The following is a 16,272-nucleotide window of genomic DNA, read 5'->3' as shown; positions in this document are numbered from 1 at the left end:
CCTAACAAAGTATCATAAACTGGGGGCTTAAACAGAAGTTCATTTTCTCACAGCTCTGGGGGCCAGAAATCTGAAATCAAGGTGTTGGCAGCATTAATTTCTTCGGAGGGCTGTGAGAAAAGGATCTGTTCCAGGCCTCTCTCCTTGGCTTGTAGATGGCCATCTTCATGTTCACATGGTATTCTCCTTGTACGAGTGTCTATCTCCAAATTTCTCCTTTTTATAAGGACATTAGTCGTATTGGATTGGGGCCCACATTAATGACCTTATCCTAACTTGATTACCTCTGCTAAGACCCTCTCTCCAAATAAAGTCATATTCTGAGGCACTGAGGGTTAGGACTTCAACATATGGATTTGAGGGGGGAACAATTGAACCTGTAACAGTTCGTTCATAACATATTATTCTATAACTTTACATTTATTTCCTGACTTGTTAAATAGAAAATAAAATCATTGGTACCCAATAAGAACTTGACTTTCTCTGTAGTGCCTTCAGTAAAATCAATTAAAAAATTATCTACTTACATACTACCTCTGCATTTCTAGCATCCCTTGTATTTATATCTTTACAAATATGAACTTTAGCCACACGTTTTACAGTCTTCTTTTTATATTACCTAGTTTGGATAGATTAAACTGGGTTTAGACACAAATGTAGGGGAAGTTTATGAGATGAGGCCATTTAAAACAGATTATACCAGCTGGAGTACAGGGCATGATTGTGATAGGGACAATTTAGATATTGTCTGTTACATAAGGTGTGCCTGTGAGCTTTTTCTTCTGCTGGCCAGGTTTCACAGTTAGTCTGTCTTGTGGACTTTGTTACCATTTTTTAGTCTAGTAAAGCAATGACATTAGATTTCTGTGATTTGTTTTTGAGTTTTCCTTGGAACCTACAAAGTACCTAGTCTCTCTTATGAAGAGACCTTCTCTAAGGGAACAGCCTAGCTTGTTTTAAAAGAAATTTAATTTGATCTTAGTTTACAAATTGTTTCATTCTTTCAGCAAGCATTTATTGAGCAAGGTGCCACTGGGCAACTAAAATCTTTCAAGCATACTCTCCTTCAGAGAGCAAAAGTGGGTGACTTCCTATTTTCATTTTTACCTTAGATACTAAAAAGTTGAAAGCTAAGTTCAGTGCTCAAGTACAACAACTCTCCTTAACCTAGGTTTCTAGCATACTCTTTGCCCTTGACAGTTATATGGCTCTTGACTTTTAATCCTTAATTTAACAATCTTATTTTATTATAAGCCATCTCATATCCGTTTTGGAAATAGGCAAGATGTAAATAATAAAAGTGTCAACCCACTTTTACTAATGATCCTAAAATAGCTGATGTTGGGGAATGCTCCAACTTTCAGTGGGAGAAACAATAAGCAAAATTCTGTCCTAGTTCTGGGAAAACTTGCTCTTTACTTGTGGATTGAGTGAATTACAAAATACTTTGAGCTTCTCCCTAGAGGAAAACATCTACATCTACGTCAATATTAAATGGAAGAACTATACTAACAATTACATTTTGCTGAAAAGATTTACTGTTGTTCCGTTGTTTTAAAAGACTGATTAACTTCTTAAACTTCCTTTCCCAATTTCTCTCATTTTCCATAATGGCATCAAAATAGTCAGTCTCACAGTTTTAAGACTCAAAGCTCTAGGCTCATCTTTAATTCTTCCTTACTTTTCTACTGTATCCAATTAGGCATCTAATCCTATTAATTCTTCCTTGACAATACCTTCTCTGTTCCCATTACTACTTCCTTCTGTCCCTTGGGTCCAGATTACTGTAATAATATTCTAATAGATTTCCTATCTCTGCTAATTTAATCCGACTTCCACAACCAACACCAAAATATCTTTTTTAAAACATTATTTTCATCTTTTTCTCTCCTGTGCAAAAAGTTACAATGTCTTCCCATTACCTTCTGAATAATAATAAGAAGAAGAATAGCTAGGCTGTATCGAGCACTTACTATGTGCCAGACCTTTTTTAGTTTAGTTTTGTTTTTTTGTGGTACGCAGGCCTCTCACTGTTGTGGCCTCTCCCGCTGCGGATCACAGGCTCCGGACGCGCAAGCTCAGCGGCCATGGCTCACGGGCCCAGCTGCTCCGCGGCATGTGGGATCCTCCCGGACCGGGGCACGAACCCATGTCCCCTGCATCGGCAGGCGGACTCTCAACCACTGCGCCACCAGGGAAGCCCGTGCCAGACCTTTTAATAGGAACTGTACAACTACGTCATTATCCTTATTATTATCATCTTTATAGGATGAGGAAACTGAGGCTCAGGTTAAGTTGCTTGCCTAAGGTCACACAGGTAGTAAGTTATAGAGCTGGGATTTGACTCAGTTCTGTTTGGCTCCAAAACCAGTGGTCCTAACAGCTATGCTATTCTGCCCAAACTCTTTAAATTCAATCTCTTCAATTATTTAAGATCCCATAAATCTGGTGCTCTTACCAGTTTTCTTTCTCATTGCTCTGTAGTGCAAATTCCCTTTCAACCAAACTAGTCTCACTACCGTGTAACCTGCCATATACTTTCTCTCCTCTAAACTTCTGTTCATATGGTTCCTTCTGCTGTTACAGCCTCCCCTCCACCCTCTGCTTGTCCAGATTTTAAACATCTTTCAAGGCCGAGGTCAAATTTTAAGTCACACAACTCACACCACTCTTTATTACAGACTATTTATGACATTTATTGTTTATACTGTAGACAGTAATATTTAAACTCTTTTAATCACGCACTGCATCAATAAAAACTGAGCACATGCTTCCAATTTATGTCTATTGTTTTTACATTATCACCATATACTGTGAATATAGTGTATATTGAGTGCCAGCATATAGTGTGAATCATAGAATATATGCAAGATTAGAGATATAACAAGGGTGAGATGAAGATGAAATGATGTTTCTAGAAATTTTAAAATTTTATTTTATTAATTATAGATGATTATTGAGAGTCAATATGAATTCGTATTTCCAATGGTCTTGAGGATTAGAATTACTTTAGCCAGCTCCTTGACAAAGCAGATTAGCTCAGCATTGTGTTTTCAGTCAGGTGGCTGATGAGAAGCTGTGCCAGGAGAGGTTGTTGTCTGCACAGACTTGCATTACTAATCTCTGTCCAAGGTTTCTCGTGGGAATCTTGTTAAGGCACTTGTCCATTTTGCGGTGCTTGGTTTAGTTAAAACTAGATAATATATCCATATGCCTGCCTAACCTGGCACAGGCGAACTGCAATTAGTTGTACTTAGCTAAAGGCCAAAAAAAGGCTCTTCTCTCACAAGATCTTTGGACCCTATGGGCTGAGTGAGGGCTCCAGTGTCAATCTGTATGTCTAATATCGGCAAGCTTTCATTTCTTACTGTCTTGGATTTTAAAGTATATAAATTAAATTTCTATTTTGTTTTCTTTTTTCTTCTCCTGGGCTATGACTGTGCTTACTTTGGAGATTGACTAAATGTATATAATAAAGCTTGTCTTTCCAATGTGATTCTAGGCCTCTTTAAGGAAAGGCTCATCTGCTTATTTCATGTTCCGCATAATATTTAGCACCATATTTCCCCAGCACCATCCTAAGTTCTTCATTATTTGTGAAGTATGTTTTTAGGAATGCCAGGATGAATTTGGACTGTGGGTTGTTGAGGTTTTCTTTAACCATTTAACCATTTTTAAGACTACAATTCAATAGTATTAAGTACATTCACAATGTTGGGCAGCCATCACTACTCTACACTTCCAGGACTTTTTCATCATCCCAAACAGAAACTCCGTACCCATTCAGCAATAACTCCCCATTCTACCCTCCCACTCCTGTAACCTCTGTTCTACTTTCTGTCTCTATGCATTTGACTATTCTAGGTAGCTCATATAAGTGGAAGCATACAATATTTGTTCTTTTGTGTTTGGTTTATTTCACTTAGCATAATCTTTTCAAGATTCATTCATATTGTAGCATGTGTCAGAACTTCATTCTTTCTGTGGCTGAATAATATTCCATTGTATGTATATACCATCTAAAAGAACTATTCATCTGGTAAAGGATACCTTTTGGCTATTGTGAATACTGCTGCTATGAACACTGGTATACAAGTATCTGTTTGAGTCCCTGCTTTCAATTCTTTTGGGTATATACCTAGGAATGGGATTGCTGGATCATATGATAATTTAATCTTTAACTTTTTGAGAAACCAATTTTTTTCCCAGAGTTTGCACCATTTTACATTCCCACTAGCAATTCATGTTCCAGTTTCTCTGCATTCTCAACAACACTTGTTTTTATTTCCCCATATTTTAAAATAATGCTTATCCTAATGCATGTAAAGCAGTATCTTATTATGGGTTTGATTTGCATTTCCCTAATAAAAAATGATGTTGAGCATCTTTTCATATGCTTATTGGCCATTTCTATATCTTTTTTGGAGGAACATCTATTTAAGTCCTTTGCCCATACAGATTTTCCTCAACTTGTGATGGGCATATGTCCCAATAAACCTATCATAAGTTAAAAATGTCCTAAGACGAAAATGCATTTAATGCAGCAAAATTCTGAACATCATAGCTTAACCTAGCCTATCTTAAACGTGCTCAGAACACTTACATTAGCCTACAGCTGGGCAAAGTCATCTAACACAAAGCCTATTTTATAATAAAGTAAGGAATATCTTATGTAATTTATTGAATACTGTCCTGAAAGTGAAAACAGAATGGTTGTCTGGGTACAGAATGGCTGTAAGGGTATCGGATGTTTACCCTCGTGATTGCATGGCCGACAGGGAGCTGCCATGGCTGCCGCTGCTCAGCATCACGAGAGAGTATCTGACTGCATATCACTAGCCCGGGAAAAGGTCAAATTCAAAATCGAAGTAGGGTTTCTACTGAATGCACATTGCTTTTGCACCATCGTAAAGTTGAAAAATTATAAGCAGAACCATTGTAAATCGGGGACCATCTGTATTTCAAGTGAGTTGTTTTGTTGTTGTCACTGAGTTGTAGGAATATTTTATAAATTCTGGATATTAATCCTTTATCAGATATATGATTTGCAAACATCTCCAATTCTGTGATTGTCTTTTCACTCTCTTTTGATGCAGAAAAATTTTAATTTTTATGAAGTTCAATTTATTTTTTCTTTTGTTACCTGTGTATCATATCCAAAAAATCATTGCCAAATCCAATGACATGAAGCTTTTGCCCTATGTTTTCTTCTAAGAGTTTTATAGTTTTAAGTTTTAACTTTAGGTCTTTGATCCATTTTGAGTTAACTTTTGTATATGGTGTAAGGAAAGTGTTCATTCTTTCACATGTGGATGTTCAGTTTTCCAGCACCATTTGTTGAAAAGACCGTCCTTTCCCCACTGAATGGTCTTGGCATCCTTATTGAAAATCAATTGACTATATACACAAGGGATTATTTCTAGGCTCTCTCTATTCTATTCCATTGATCTATATGTCTGTCCTTATGCCAGAACCACACTGTTTTGATTACTGTAGCTTTGTGTAGTGAGTTTTAAAACCAGGTAGTGTAGTCCTCCCAAGTTTATTCTTTCTCAAGGCCATTTTTCTATTTTGACAGAAAATGCCATTGAGATTTTGATAGGGGTTGCCTTGCATCTGTAAATCACTTTGGGTAGTATTGCCTTTTTAACAATATTAAGTCTTCCAATTCACAAACACAGGATGTCTTTCCATATGTGGGTTATTTTTTTAAGTAACTATTTATGTGAAAAATACTTGCATACTTATAAAAAGGTCAAACAATATGGTAAAGTACAGAGAAAGAAAGAACAAACTGTCACAGATCTCACTACTCATTGATAAGTACTGTTAACTTTTTGGGGAACATCCTTCTGAGCACCTCTCATTTACAGTTTTACATAAAAAGCATTTGTGGTTTTTTCCTACTTCATATGTAATACATGTTTTTCAATGTCAATGACTAGATTTAAATCATGCTTGTACCATCATTTGCTTAAGCAAACCCATGCTGAAAGACATTTAGTTTGTTGGACTGTGAGTACTATTTGTTAATATCATAGTATTAATGGTTGGAAAAATAGTTTAATGTTTGATGTTTTCTCTTTTGAATGAAGAAAGGTACAAAGTTTTTCATCTAATCAATTCCTGCATATCCAATGTACTATAATGCATAAGTAATAGATCTCTGTGTGGTAGATGCAACAATGAAAAGTAGAGAACCAGACACTTGTTTAGAGATTTGTTTATACTCTAGCTCTACTATAGCCCAGTGAATAATAATAAATGTACAGCCAAATGAAGTAAAACTTTGTAAAATCATAGGTACAGGGCATTCAGTTTATCCTCACGTTCTCACCTTTCAGAAAGAAGCCATGGATTTAATGAATAGGGAAACAATGCATGAATGGTGAGTAGTGTGCATTGAATTACTATTCTGATCATATTCAGTTATATCTTTTATTTTAGATAGGTAAACTTCAGTACTGATATCATTTCTTTTGTAAGGAGGTACAAACTGCAATACAGATGGGTCAGTCTTGGAAAGAAACTTTGAAGTATGGTATGGTATGGTATTAGCACTTCAATTTTGTAGAAAATTTGAAATTTTTACTGATTTTTCATGTTGGCACTACCTGGTTTTGCTGTAATTTCTAGACATTTAAACTCTCATTTGAAACTAAAATTATATATGCTGCATAATTTTTTTTTTTTTTTTTTGCAGTACGCGGGCCTCTCACTGCTGTGGCCTCGCCCGTTGTGGAGCACAGGCTCCGGACGCATAGGCTCAGTGGCCATGGCTCACAGGCCCAGCCGCTCCACGGCATGTGGGATCCTTCCGGAACAGGGCACGAACCCGTGTCCCCTGCATCGGCAGGCAGACTCTCAACCACTGTGCCACCAGGGAAGCCCTGCATAATTTTTTATTGCTCTTAAGAAACAGTTTATGATTTACCCATAAAAATAACTAATTGTTTGAGAGTGGGGTTCAAAGTAAATAGTTGTCTGATACAAAACCACTGTTCCTGTGGATCAACTTCCTCTCTGTCCTAGTGAGTCTAAAAAAAGTTCAGTTGTGCTGGTTGAATTGCTTAGATGATGAAATGATAAATGATTTCACTCCCTTCTATGTAATTTATTAACCATATATTAGAATTTTAAACCACAGGCCATGGATTTACTGGGAAAATACTGCATTTTTATGCCTGTAATACATATACTCCTACTAGCATTTTAATGTACAGCCTTTCATTTAAACATGTTTGGAATGTAGTTACATTCCTTGCTAACATTTTTTTATGTCCCTGTACATATTATAATTACTAAGTTGTGGTAGTTGAATGATGTTTAGGGTTCTTTTCCATGGACATCTCAGATAATGACAAAAGAAGACCTGAGCTGAAATTTGAGTAGAAGAGGTTCTGGTTAGATGTCAGTTTCTAGATTTGGGGATTATTAGGTAGGGAAATGGGTCATCAGCAGAAGCAGTGACATCTTATTTTCTTTTGAGCCCTGAGCGCCTTAGATTGCCATCTATTCCTGATTTAGGAATAAGTCCTGAAGAATGAGTAGATAACCTCTGGAGCCTGTCACTTTTCATGTTTTGGTGCTAATACAATTTATAGAGGCTCTTGGATTCCCTTAACTGACATAATTCTAATTAATTTAAGTGTTAATGTGAGTGAGTAAATCTGCAAGTGTGTTAGAAAGAGGAAAGAAACATGTAATATAACTTTACTTGTGTCTTGGAGAAGAAAAGAACATGTTTTAAAATCCTGAATTGTGTGGTCCTGATTTTGTCCACATAAAATCTATAAACATTTTTATAGCTGTTTTTGTTGTCCCATTTGTATCTTAGCTCTAACCAAAGCTTTTTTGATCCTTTCCTGGACACAGCATTGTAGTTTTCAATAACAAATCACAGGTCAAACCCAAAGAGAAAGACTGAAATTTAGGATTTGTGTATCTGTTAGGTATTGCTCAATATTGAGTAGTCACATTCTAGGTCTTTTTTGGGTGCTAGGGAAGCCCCTTATCCGGCATGTAGCTCTCTTTCCCAAAAGGCAAAAGGTGCCTTTGCTTATTGAAGTGAATCTTGGGTTCCCTGCTTGCTTTAGGATGGTGAGAGCTCCATGGTACAACCACTGACGCAGTAAGGATTCCCTTTCCCGTGCCATAGCTATCACCCTCAGCACTTGATAAGTAAGCAATAGGTGCTACAATTGGACACTGCTTATAAAGAGTAACAACGATTTAGAGAAACCACCTTCTCCAAAGTCCACTGATTTAATTCTAGACCCCAAAAGCTTCTCTCACCAGGGCGACTGAGAAGGTAAGAAAGGAGTGTCTAAAAGTCTGTGTCCCTTGAAATACTTATAAAACATCAATGTTTCACCACCCAAATCTTTTGGGGGATACATTTTGCTATAGTTATAGCTGATTCAAAATGGCAGTTTTCCCTTTCATTTCTTAAACTATTATTTACATATTACAAAAGTCACCAACCTTTAAGTATACGATTTGATTAATTTTGGTAAATGTGTACAATCCTGTAACCGTAACCATAATCAAGATATAGAACAGTTCCGACACTCTGAACAGTTTCCTCGTGATCTTTCACACTTGATCTCCTCCCCCCACCCCTGCCCACCCTAGGAAACCACTAATCTGCTTTCTGAGAAAAGTTATACCGGGTTCAATCCCTGGTTGGGGAACTGAGATCCGCAAGCTGCACGGTGCAGCCAAAAAAAAAAAAAAAAAAATTGTAGCTCCAGGTTCTGTGACAACCAAACAAGTAATGTCTTTTTAGCTAAATTAAAATGTCATCGTTTTGGTCTTTTTTTTTTTTTTTTTTGCGGTACGCGGGCCTCTCCCGTTGCGGAGCACAGGCTCCGAACGCGCAGGCTCAGCGGCCATGGCTCACGGGCCCTAGCCGCTCCGTGGCATGTGGGATCCTCCCAGACAGGGGCACGAACCTGTGTCCTTTGCATCGGCAGGCGGACTCTCAACCACTGCGCCACCAGGGAAGCCCACTTTGTATTTTTGAAAAGAATCAACTAAGAATGTGTGAGAACATGTGACCATATGAAGAATCAGTAATTCATTAACCCTGTCTGAACATAGCCTTCCTCTGACCCAGCTTGTTCATAAGGATCAGAGCTAACTCTCGAATGAACAAATGAACATTTAACTACCATACCCCCTCATTCACTCATGATTTTCACCTTGTCTTAAGGCAGGTCACAGCCAGGACTACAGGTCCTTCTAGCTTTTTTTCCCCACAACTTGGGAAAATCCTGAATCCTTATAAGTTACAAGACAGTTTTCTGTCCTGAGGCTTTCCTGTTTTTACCTAGATTTAGAGAAAAGCAATGAAATCATGTGATGTGGGATACTACATACAGTCCTCTTTTAGTGTATATCCTTAGATCTGTTATAACGAAATAGTCACAGCTGATCTTGTTCAAATGTTTTCTTGTAACGATTATAATTTTATTTTAGAAGAAGTCAAAGTCCCAACCAACACTATTAGACCAAGTATCCTTGGACCATTAAAAAGAAAAGGTACTTTTATCTACCAACAGAAATAAATATAACTTTATTTTCATAAGATATCACATAAAATCAAGTATTATACAAAAATTCATTTTAAAGGATTTATTTATTTAAAACATATTTGATAAATTACTAGAGGCCTTTTGTTTCACTGAAATGAAACTATGTGTAAAGACATTTTGAAAGCTATAAAGGGCCATATAAATGTGAATTGAAAATTTTAATTCCAGTTTAGTCAACTATTACGATTTTCATTGTATAATTCACCAAGCTAGCTGCCTTAAATACTTTCTGAAACAAGGTGGGGAATGAATGAATAGAGTGATTCAGCCATCAAGTATTCTCCTGAATCTCAACCCCTGACCTGCCCCATAACTACACGTACACGTTGATATCATATGAATAAGTTGACACAAACTAGATCCACTTACAGCACTAAAAATATATGCTAAAGTGTATGTTGATGTTTCAGTTGTTTATGGGGGTTCTGTTTGGTTAAATATATGGAAAATGATCCACCTATTCAGTAATAAAAGGGCAAGGAAAGAACAGAAGTGGTTTTTTTTTTAAACTGCCGCAGTTCTGGATCCCCTTTCTCACCCCTGCCTCACTAAGCTATGTACTTCTTCCTTTTTTGGGATATGACTACTGAATTATAGGCTTAATACAAAGTTAAACTATAATAGGGAGGGAAAATGGATAAATGGGAAAGGAGATTAAACTTAAAAATGTATATTTGTGAAAAATCCATTAAGATGGGAAAGAAGAAGGAGAAAGAAGAAGAAATGGAAGGAGGGGGCAGAGGTAGGGGAAGAGCAATACTAGAGGGAAGGAAACTGAAATGCACTGCAGTGTTCCCTGCATTTGGCATGAATTAATGGCAGTCTTCCTAACAACATACCTAACTCAGCGTGTACTCGTTATATTCTAAGACTAAGAGATCAGTTCTGGAAAATGCTCTTTTACAAACTAAGCACATTGTTTTATGACAATGGATCAATGACCTAGCTTAAGTGTCTTTTACCTGTGCTGTGAAGTTTGGGCTAATGTTGAAAAAACATTCAAATGTATTAGCAGTTGAAGAGCTGTTAGGAAGTTGCGGGGGGGCCTTTGAGTATTTAAAATCAAATACGCTTAAATTAAAGACAGTGTTTTACTGAATTAAAATAATTCTTCTTTTAAGATAACATATAAAATGTTTCATGACGTTGAAAATGCCTGGAATTTTCTTAGAATTTATGATTTTTAAAATTGTTTTTATATTTCAATTTTGACATAATAGACTTGGTTTCCATCCAGTGTTTTGGTGGATGTGGCATGTTCCACATGAGCTTCTTGTACCTGGTTTTCAGCTGCTCTGGAAGTTGACTGCCTCACTTCTTTGAGGTGTCCCTAAGAACTCCAAAGCAAATTCTGTAAGTACTACACGGTCTATGTGTTTTAAGTCAGACCCTCCCAAATATAGTCTATACAGATCTGGTCAAAGTTTATCTGACTTTCCAGATGTAATAACAGATTAAACAGAAATTTAATTTTAATTATATATTTTGGAATATGAATATTTATTTGGGAAACAACAAAGTATGTCCAATTATCACATTAATACAAGTGAAGTGTGGGGAAAGATAGTATAAAAAAATCAAAAAGAGGTCCTGGGGGGAAAAAACAAAAAAAGAATGAGGACTCTCTGTAAAGTGGAGGAGAAATAAGGGTTAGAGTCTCCAAGCATATGAAGGCATATTTTATGGTGATTAGCAGCAATTACTTCCGTTGGGAACAAGCAAGAAAAAATAAGGCTTCAAGTGGGAATTCTGAGAGATCTACAGAGATTGGGCAGCTATAAATATTGTTTTACAAGTAATAATGATTTTAGCAAAGAAAATTTTAATTTTCTTCTATGATGAATTTGTTTTGATTTGTCTTGTTTTTAATTTAAACCAAAAAGGAGAGATGAGTAGTTTTTCCATAATGGTGTAAGTGTATCTGGCCTGGGATAATACCTAGACCTCTTTCAAGCTTTATGAGCCATGATTATACTCCTAAGGAAGGTCTGGAAATCTCTATTCCTAGGGATGTTTTTTAATGAGTAGGTGGCCGTAGTGTTTTATCATTCAAATATATTCCACCATAGAAGTTATGGACTTGATCATCAGTTTTACTCACATCCAGACATGGTTATCACATGAATGTGTAACATTTACTTCAAAGTGAAGATTATAGCAATGTGGTTTTTTGAGATTATGTTTTTCTCCCTAATCTTTGAAAATGTATTTATTTTGTTCATTGTATGCTGTAAAAAAAAATCGATCTATTTAGTTCATTGTGTATGTTTAGCAAAATAAGAAGAGCAGTAACTTAAAGTTTTAAAATAAGGAATGAGATTAAATTAGGGTACATCCTTACTACATAGCTATATAAACTTATGTTGTAGAATTTAGTTACTAATATGAGAAAAATTATAATCATTAAAAACAAAAAGTAGATTACATATCAGTATTATATACAGTGCAAATCCAATTTTGTTTAAAAAAATCATGTATACACATATTCAGGAATTACTGGAAAATGGTTATCTCTGGATAATGGTGATGTAAAATATTTTTCCTTTTGTTTTTCTGTATTTTATAAGTTAATTGCAATGAACAAGTTTTACTTTTGCAATTAAAAGCATAATAAACACGTTAGACAAAATATATCTACCTTGATCTGCATTTTCGTCGTAGGTGAAATGACATTTGAACATCAGCCAAAGAGATTTTTCCAAGACACAACCAACGTGCTTCCTTCTGATACTACCCAGCTATCTGATAGGAATGTATTGTGAGTATTAACATGAGATTTCAAGCATTCATTGACCACTTTTAACTTGGTTTTTAAGTCTACTTTGGTTATTGTATATACTCAGAAGTATGGTATATTATGAAATATTTTTAGAAGTTTTAAAAAATGAATATCCCAAATGGATACTATAATATTAACTTTAGTTCTTCTCCCCAACACTTATGTGTGACATTAATATATGGTAGACACATTTTTATTTTATATCTTTATTGGATTATAATTGCTTTACAATGTTGTGTTAGTTTCTGCTGTACAACAGAGCGAATCAGCTATATGTATACATATATCTACATATCCCTTCCCTCTTGAGACTCCCTCCCACCCTCCCTATCCCACCCCTCTAGGTGGTCACAAAACACAGAGCTGATATCCCTGTGCTCTGTGGCTGCTTCCCACTAGCTATCTATTTTACATTTGGTAGCATATATATGTCAATGCTACTCTCTTACTTCATCCCAGCTTCCCCTCCCCCCCATGTCCTCAAGTCCATTCTCTACGTCTGCGTCTTTATTCCTGCCCTGCCACTAGGTTCATCGGTACCGTTTTTTTAGATTCCACGTATATGCGTTAGCATACGGTATTTGTTTTTCTCTTTCTGACTTACTTCACTCTGTATGACAGTCTCTAGGTCCATCCACCTCACTACAAATAACTCAGTTTAGTTGCTTTTTATGGCTGAGTAATATTCCATTGTATATATGTGTCACATCTTCTTTATCCATTCATCTGTCGATGGACATTTAGGTTGCTTCCATGTCCTGGCTATTGTAAGCAGTGCTGCAATAAACATTGTGGTACATGACTCTTTTTGAATTATGGTTTTCTCAGGGTATATGCCCAGTAGTGGGATTGCTGGGTCCTATGGTAGTTCTATTTGTAGTTTTTTAAGGAACCTCCATACTGTTCTCCATAGTGGCTGTATCAATTTATATTCCCACCAACAGTGCAAGAGTGTTCCCTTTTCTCCACACCCTCTCCAGCATTTATTGTTTGTAGATTTTTTGATGATGGCCATCCTGACCAGTGTGAGGTGATACCTCATTGTGGTTTTGATTTGCATTTCTCTAATGATTTGTGATGTTGAGCATCTTTTCATGTGTTTGTCGGCAATCTGTATGTCTACTTTGGAGAAATGTCTATTTAGGTCTTCTGCCCATTTTTAGATTGGGTTGTTTGTTTTTTGATATTGATCTGCATGAGCTGCTTGTATATTTTGGAGATTAATCCTTTGTCAGTTGCTTTGTTTGCAAATATTTTCTCCCATTCTGAGGGTTGTCTTTTCGTCTTTTTTATGGTTTCCTTTGCTGTGCAAAAGCTTTTAGGTTTCATTAGGTCCCAGTTGTTTATTTTTAATTTTATTTCCATTTCTCTAGGAGGTGGGTCAGAAAGGATCTTGCTGTGATTTATTAGACACATTTTTAGAAGTGGGGTTTTGGCATTAGATTAAGAGGTATTAGAGATATACATAAAAATGCAATCTTGGAAAAGAGTCATCTTCTGCCCCATTTTTTCTATCTTGGATTTTTGAGTGCTTTGTTAGACTGAGAATATTATTTAAAAGTGTGCCAGTAAAGCAAGTTTTAATGATCAAAATGGGAAATACAGTGAATGGATTTTTATTACTGTTACTGTTGGTTTTGTTTTACTGCTCTTATGAAACTGCTCTTGTAACTAATGCCAATTCTTTGCTTCACGTGTTTTGCATTCATTTGTAGACAAAGCACAGAGATCTCTTGAATTCTGTTATCAATGAGTGGTATTTTCTTTTTCCTAGTCTATCTTCAGATGCTCTTGATAGAAACAGCAGCAGTGCAGGGTCTTCTCATAATTCACCAGCTAAAATCAGCACTGTCACAAACTCTCCTGTGTTGCCTTCTGATTTTAGTTCTCTATTTATTCTAGCAGATGAGCTTTTAACTAAGTGGTTTACCTATCCCAAGACTCTCCCCAATAGAGCAATGGAGAAACAAACGTGCACTCGCTTGATCTCTCTCTCTCTCTCTCTCTCTCTCTCTCTCTCTCACACACACACACACACACACACACACATTAGAGTAATAACAGGATTGTATGTGGTATAATTTAGACTATTTCCTATTTATCTTTTTTCTCAATTTCCTAGAATTCTGTTTATCTATAGAACTTGCATGTCTAATTCCTGGGTATGCCCTTAAAAGCAATGTAGTAATACTTTCAAAGATGTTTTCTAAATAAGAAGTATGTTGACGATACAATCATACATCTTCAAGTTGCTAATTTATAAAAATATGCTGTACCTTGATTTTTTAAAAAAATAATTGAGACCTCTATCTATTTATGTGAATAAAAAAATAAATAAAATTATACATTCTAATGAAATATTATTGTTCCATTAATCAACAGGTAAAATGGTTTTTCAAATTATGTACTGAATATTTATGCTAGTTTTTAATATTTTCAGTAATTGCTAGTTTCCATTTGGTAAGGAAAAATTAAGCTAGTTATACTGTATTGATCCAAGGATTGCCAATTTTTGACATGAATCCTTGGATGTGTAATTTGTTGGGGAGGAATATGTAGGGGAAGCAAGATGAATGGAAGCTAATTGAATAGCAAGAAAATAATATGTAATTGGGGCTTCACTCAATTTGTACTTAACCTGGTTATCCCTGATCAATTTTGTACTCTAATTAAGTGTGGAAAAAAGACAATGTGGATAAATTGTGGTGTTTTACATTTCTATGAATTACCTTTTATTCATCATCATGACTACTGATTTGATTAAATATAGGCTTAATATGTTAGGGCTTTTCTGCAGGAACACTTCCAGTTGTTCCCAAAGGGCTATAAAGGTTTGTTTAAAACCCAATTTTCTATTCAAAAGTCTTAAGGATTTTTTAAATAAGAAAAATCATGTATTAAAAATTTTAAATATAAAGTAAGTGCTTTAGGTAATTGGGGGTAGTATTAGCATTTTGCAAAATAGAAATGTATCTTCATGAAATGAAGTTGAAAATTGGTTTAAATTTCTTCAGCTAATGAAGGTAGGAGTGGCTATCTAAAATATTTATTAAACATTTTTCCTTGTCATTAGAAATAATCAGAATTATGGAAATCTGATGTAGGTATATTCCACATGGGAAAAAGATTGGCATCAAGAATTTTTTGACAATAGCCCTGATGGAATTGATTAGAATGTATATATATGGCAGGGGGAAAGTCTATTCACCTATGAATAAATGAAACTGAATATTTCTGAGATGACTGGAATCATATGGTCTCCTGAAACTGGGATAGGATTCTACAAATTGGCTAAGGACAAGTGAACTATCAATATTGCCTTTGTTACTTAGCTTCTTGCCAGACTTCAGTGGACGAGTTGTGAACATATAAGGGGGCCCTCATGGAATGAGGTGTGATTGCAGTGGTGTTCCTTGCTGAAATTATAGATCAATGACAGAAAAAAAGGTCCCCATGTGCTATCGACACTTCAGCAAAAAAAGTTTTTCAGAATGATCAAGTACAAAGACTAAGGATGGAGAAAGTGAACAATGGGGGTGAGACTACTACTCATTTGTGTGAGGAACTTTCATCAATAAATCTTGGTAATCTTGGCTATCTCATCTCAATATACTTTTTTTTTCAACTTAGACAATTTCTTTCACTCTATTTGGTTAGTTTTTATTGTTTTAGCTGAATCCTAGGATGCCACAATCACTATAATATGCTCAGAATTGAGGACTTTGTAGTTGGTTTTCCATTCTGTTACCTTTCGAGCTTGTGTATTGGGGGGCTCCATATCTTAAATGATTTTCCATTTATTAATTTTCAGACCAAAGCAATTCTAAATTTTACATGAGGTATTTTGTGGTTGATTTTTTTTTTTTTTTTTTTTTTTTTTTTTTTTTTTTGGGGCCT

General features: G+C 35.7%; 1 protein-coding gene across 1 annotated transcript in view; it reads left to right on the top strand.

Moving 5' to 3' along the window:
• The window catches only part of LOC113612531 (protein FAM122B-like), a 63,616-nt gene that overhangs the window by 21,512 nt on the left and 25,832 nt on the right, over nt 1–16,272 (top strand). The window contains 5 exon segments of the mRNA XM_027092462.1: nt 6,345–6,392; nt 6,490–6,541; nt 9,481–9,543; nt 12,258–12,354; nt 14,150–14,347. Of these exon segments, the coding sequence (XP_026948263.1) occupies nt 6,345–6,392; nt 6,490–6,541; nt 9,481–9,543; nt 12,258–12,354; nt 14,150–14,347 (458 nt within the window).

Source organism: Aethalodelphis obliquidens, unplaced genomic scaffold (genome assembly GCF_003676395.1).
Source record: "Aethalodelphis obliquidens isolate GAN/ISIS:26980383/991018 unplaced genomic scaffold, ASM367639v1 scaffold78, whole genome shotgun sequence".
NCBI lineage: Eukaryota > Metazoa > Chordata > Mammalia > Artiodactyla > Delphinidae > Aethalodelphis > Aethalodelphis obliquidens.
This window is presented reverse-complemented; position numbering and strand designations above follow the sequence as displayed.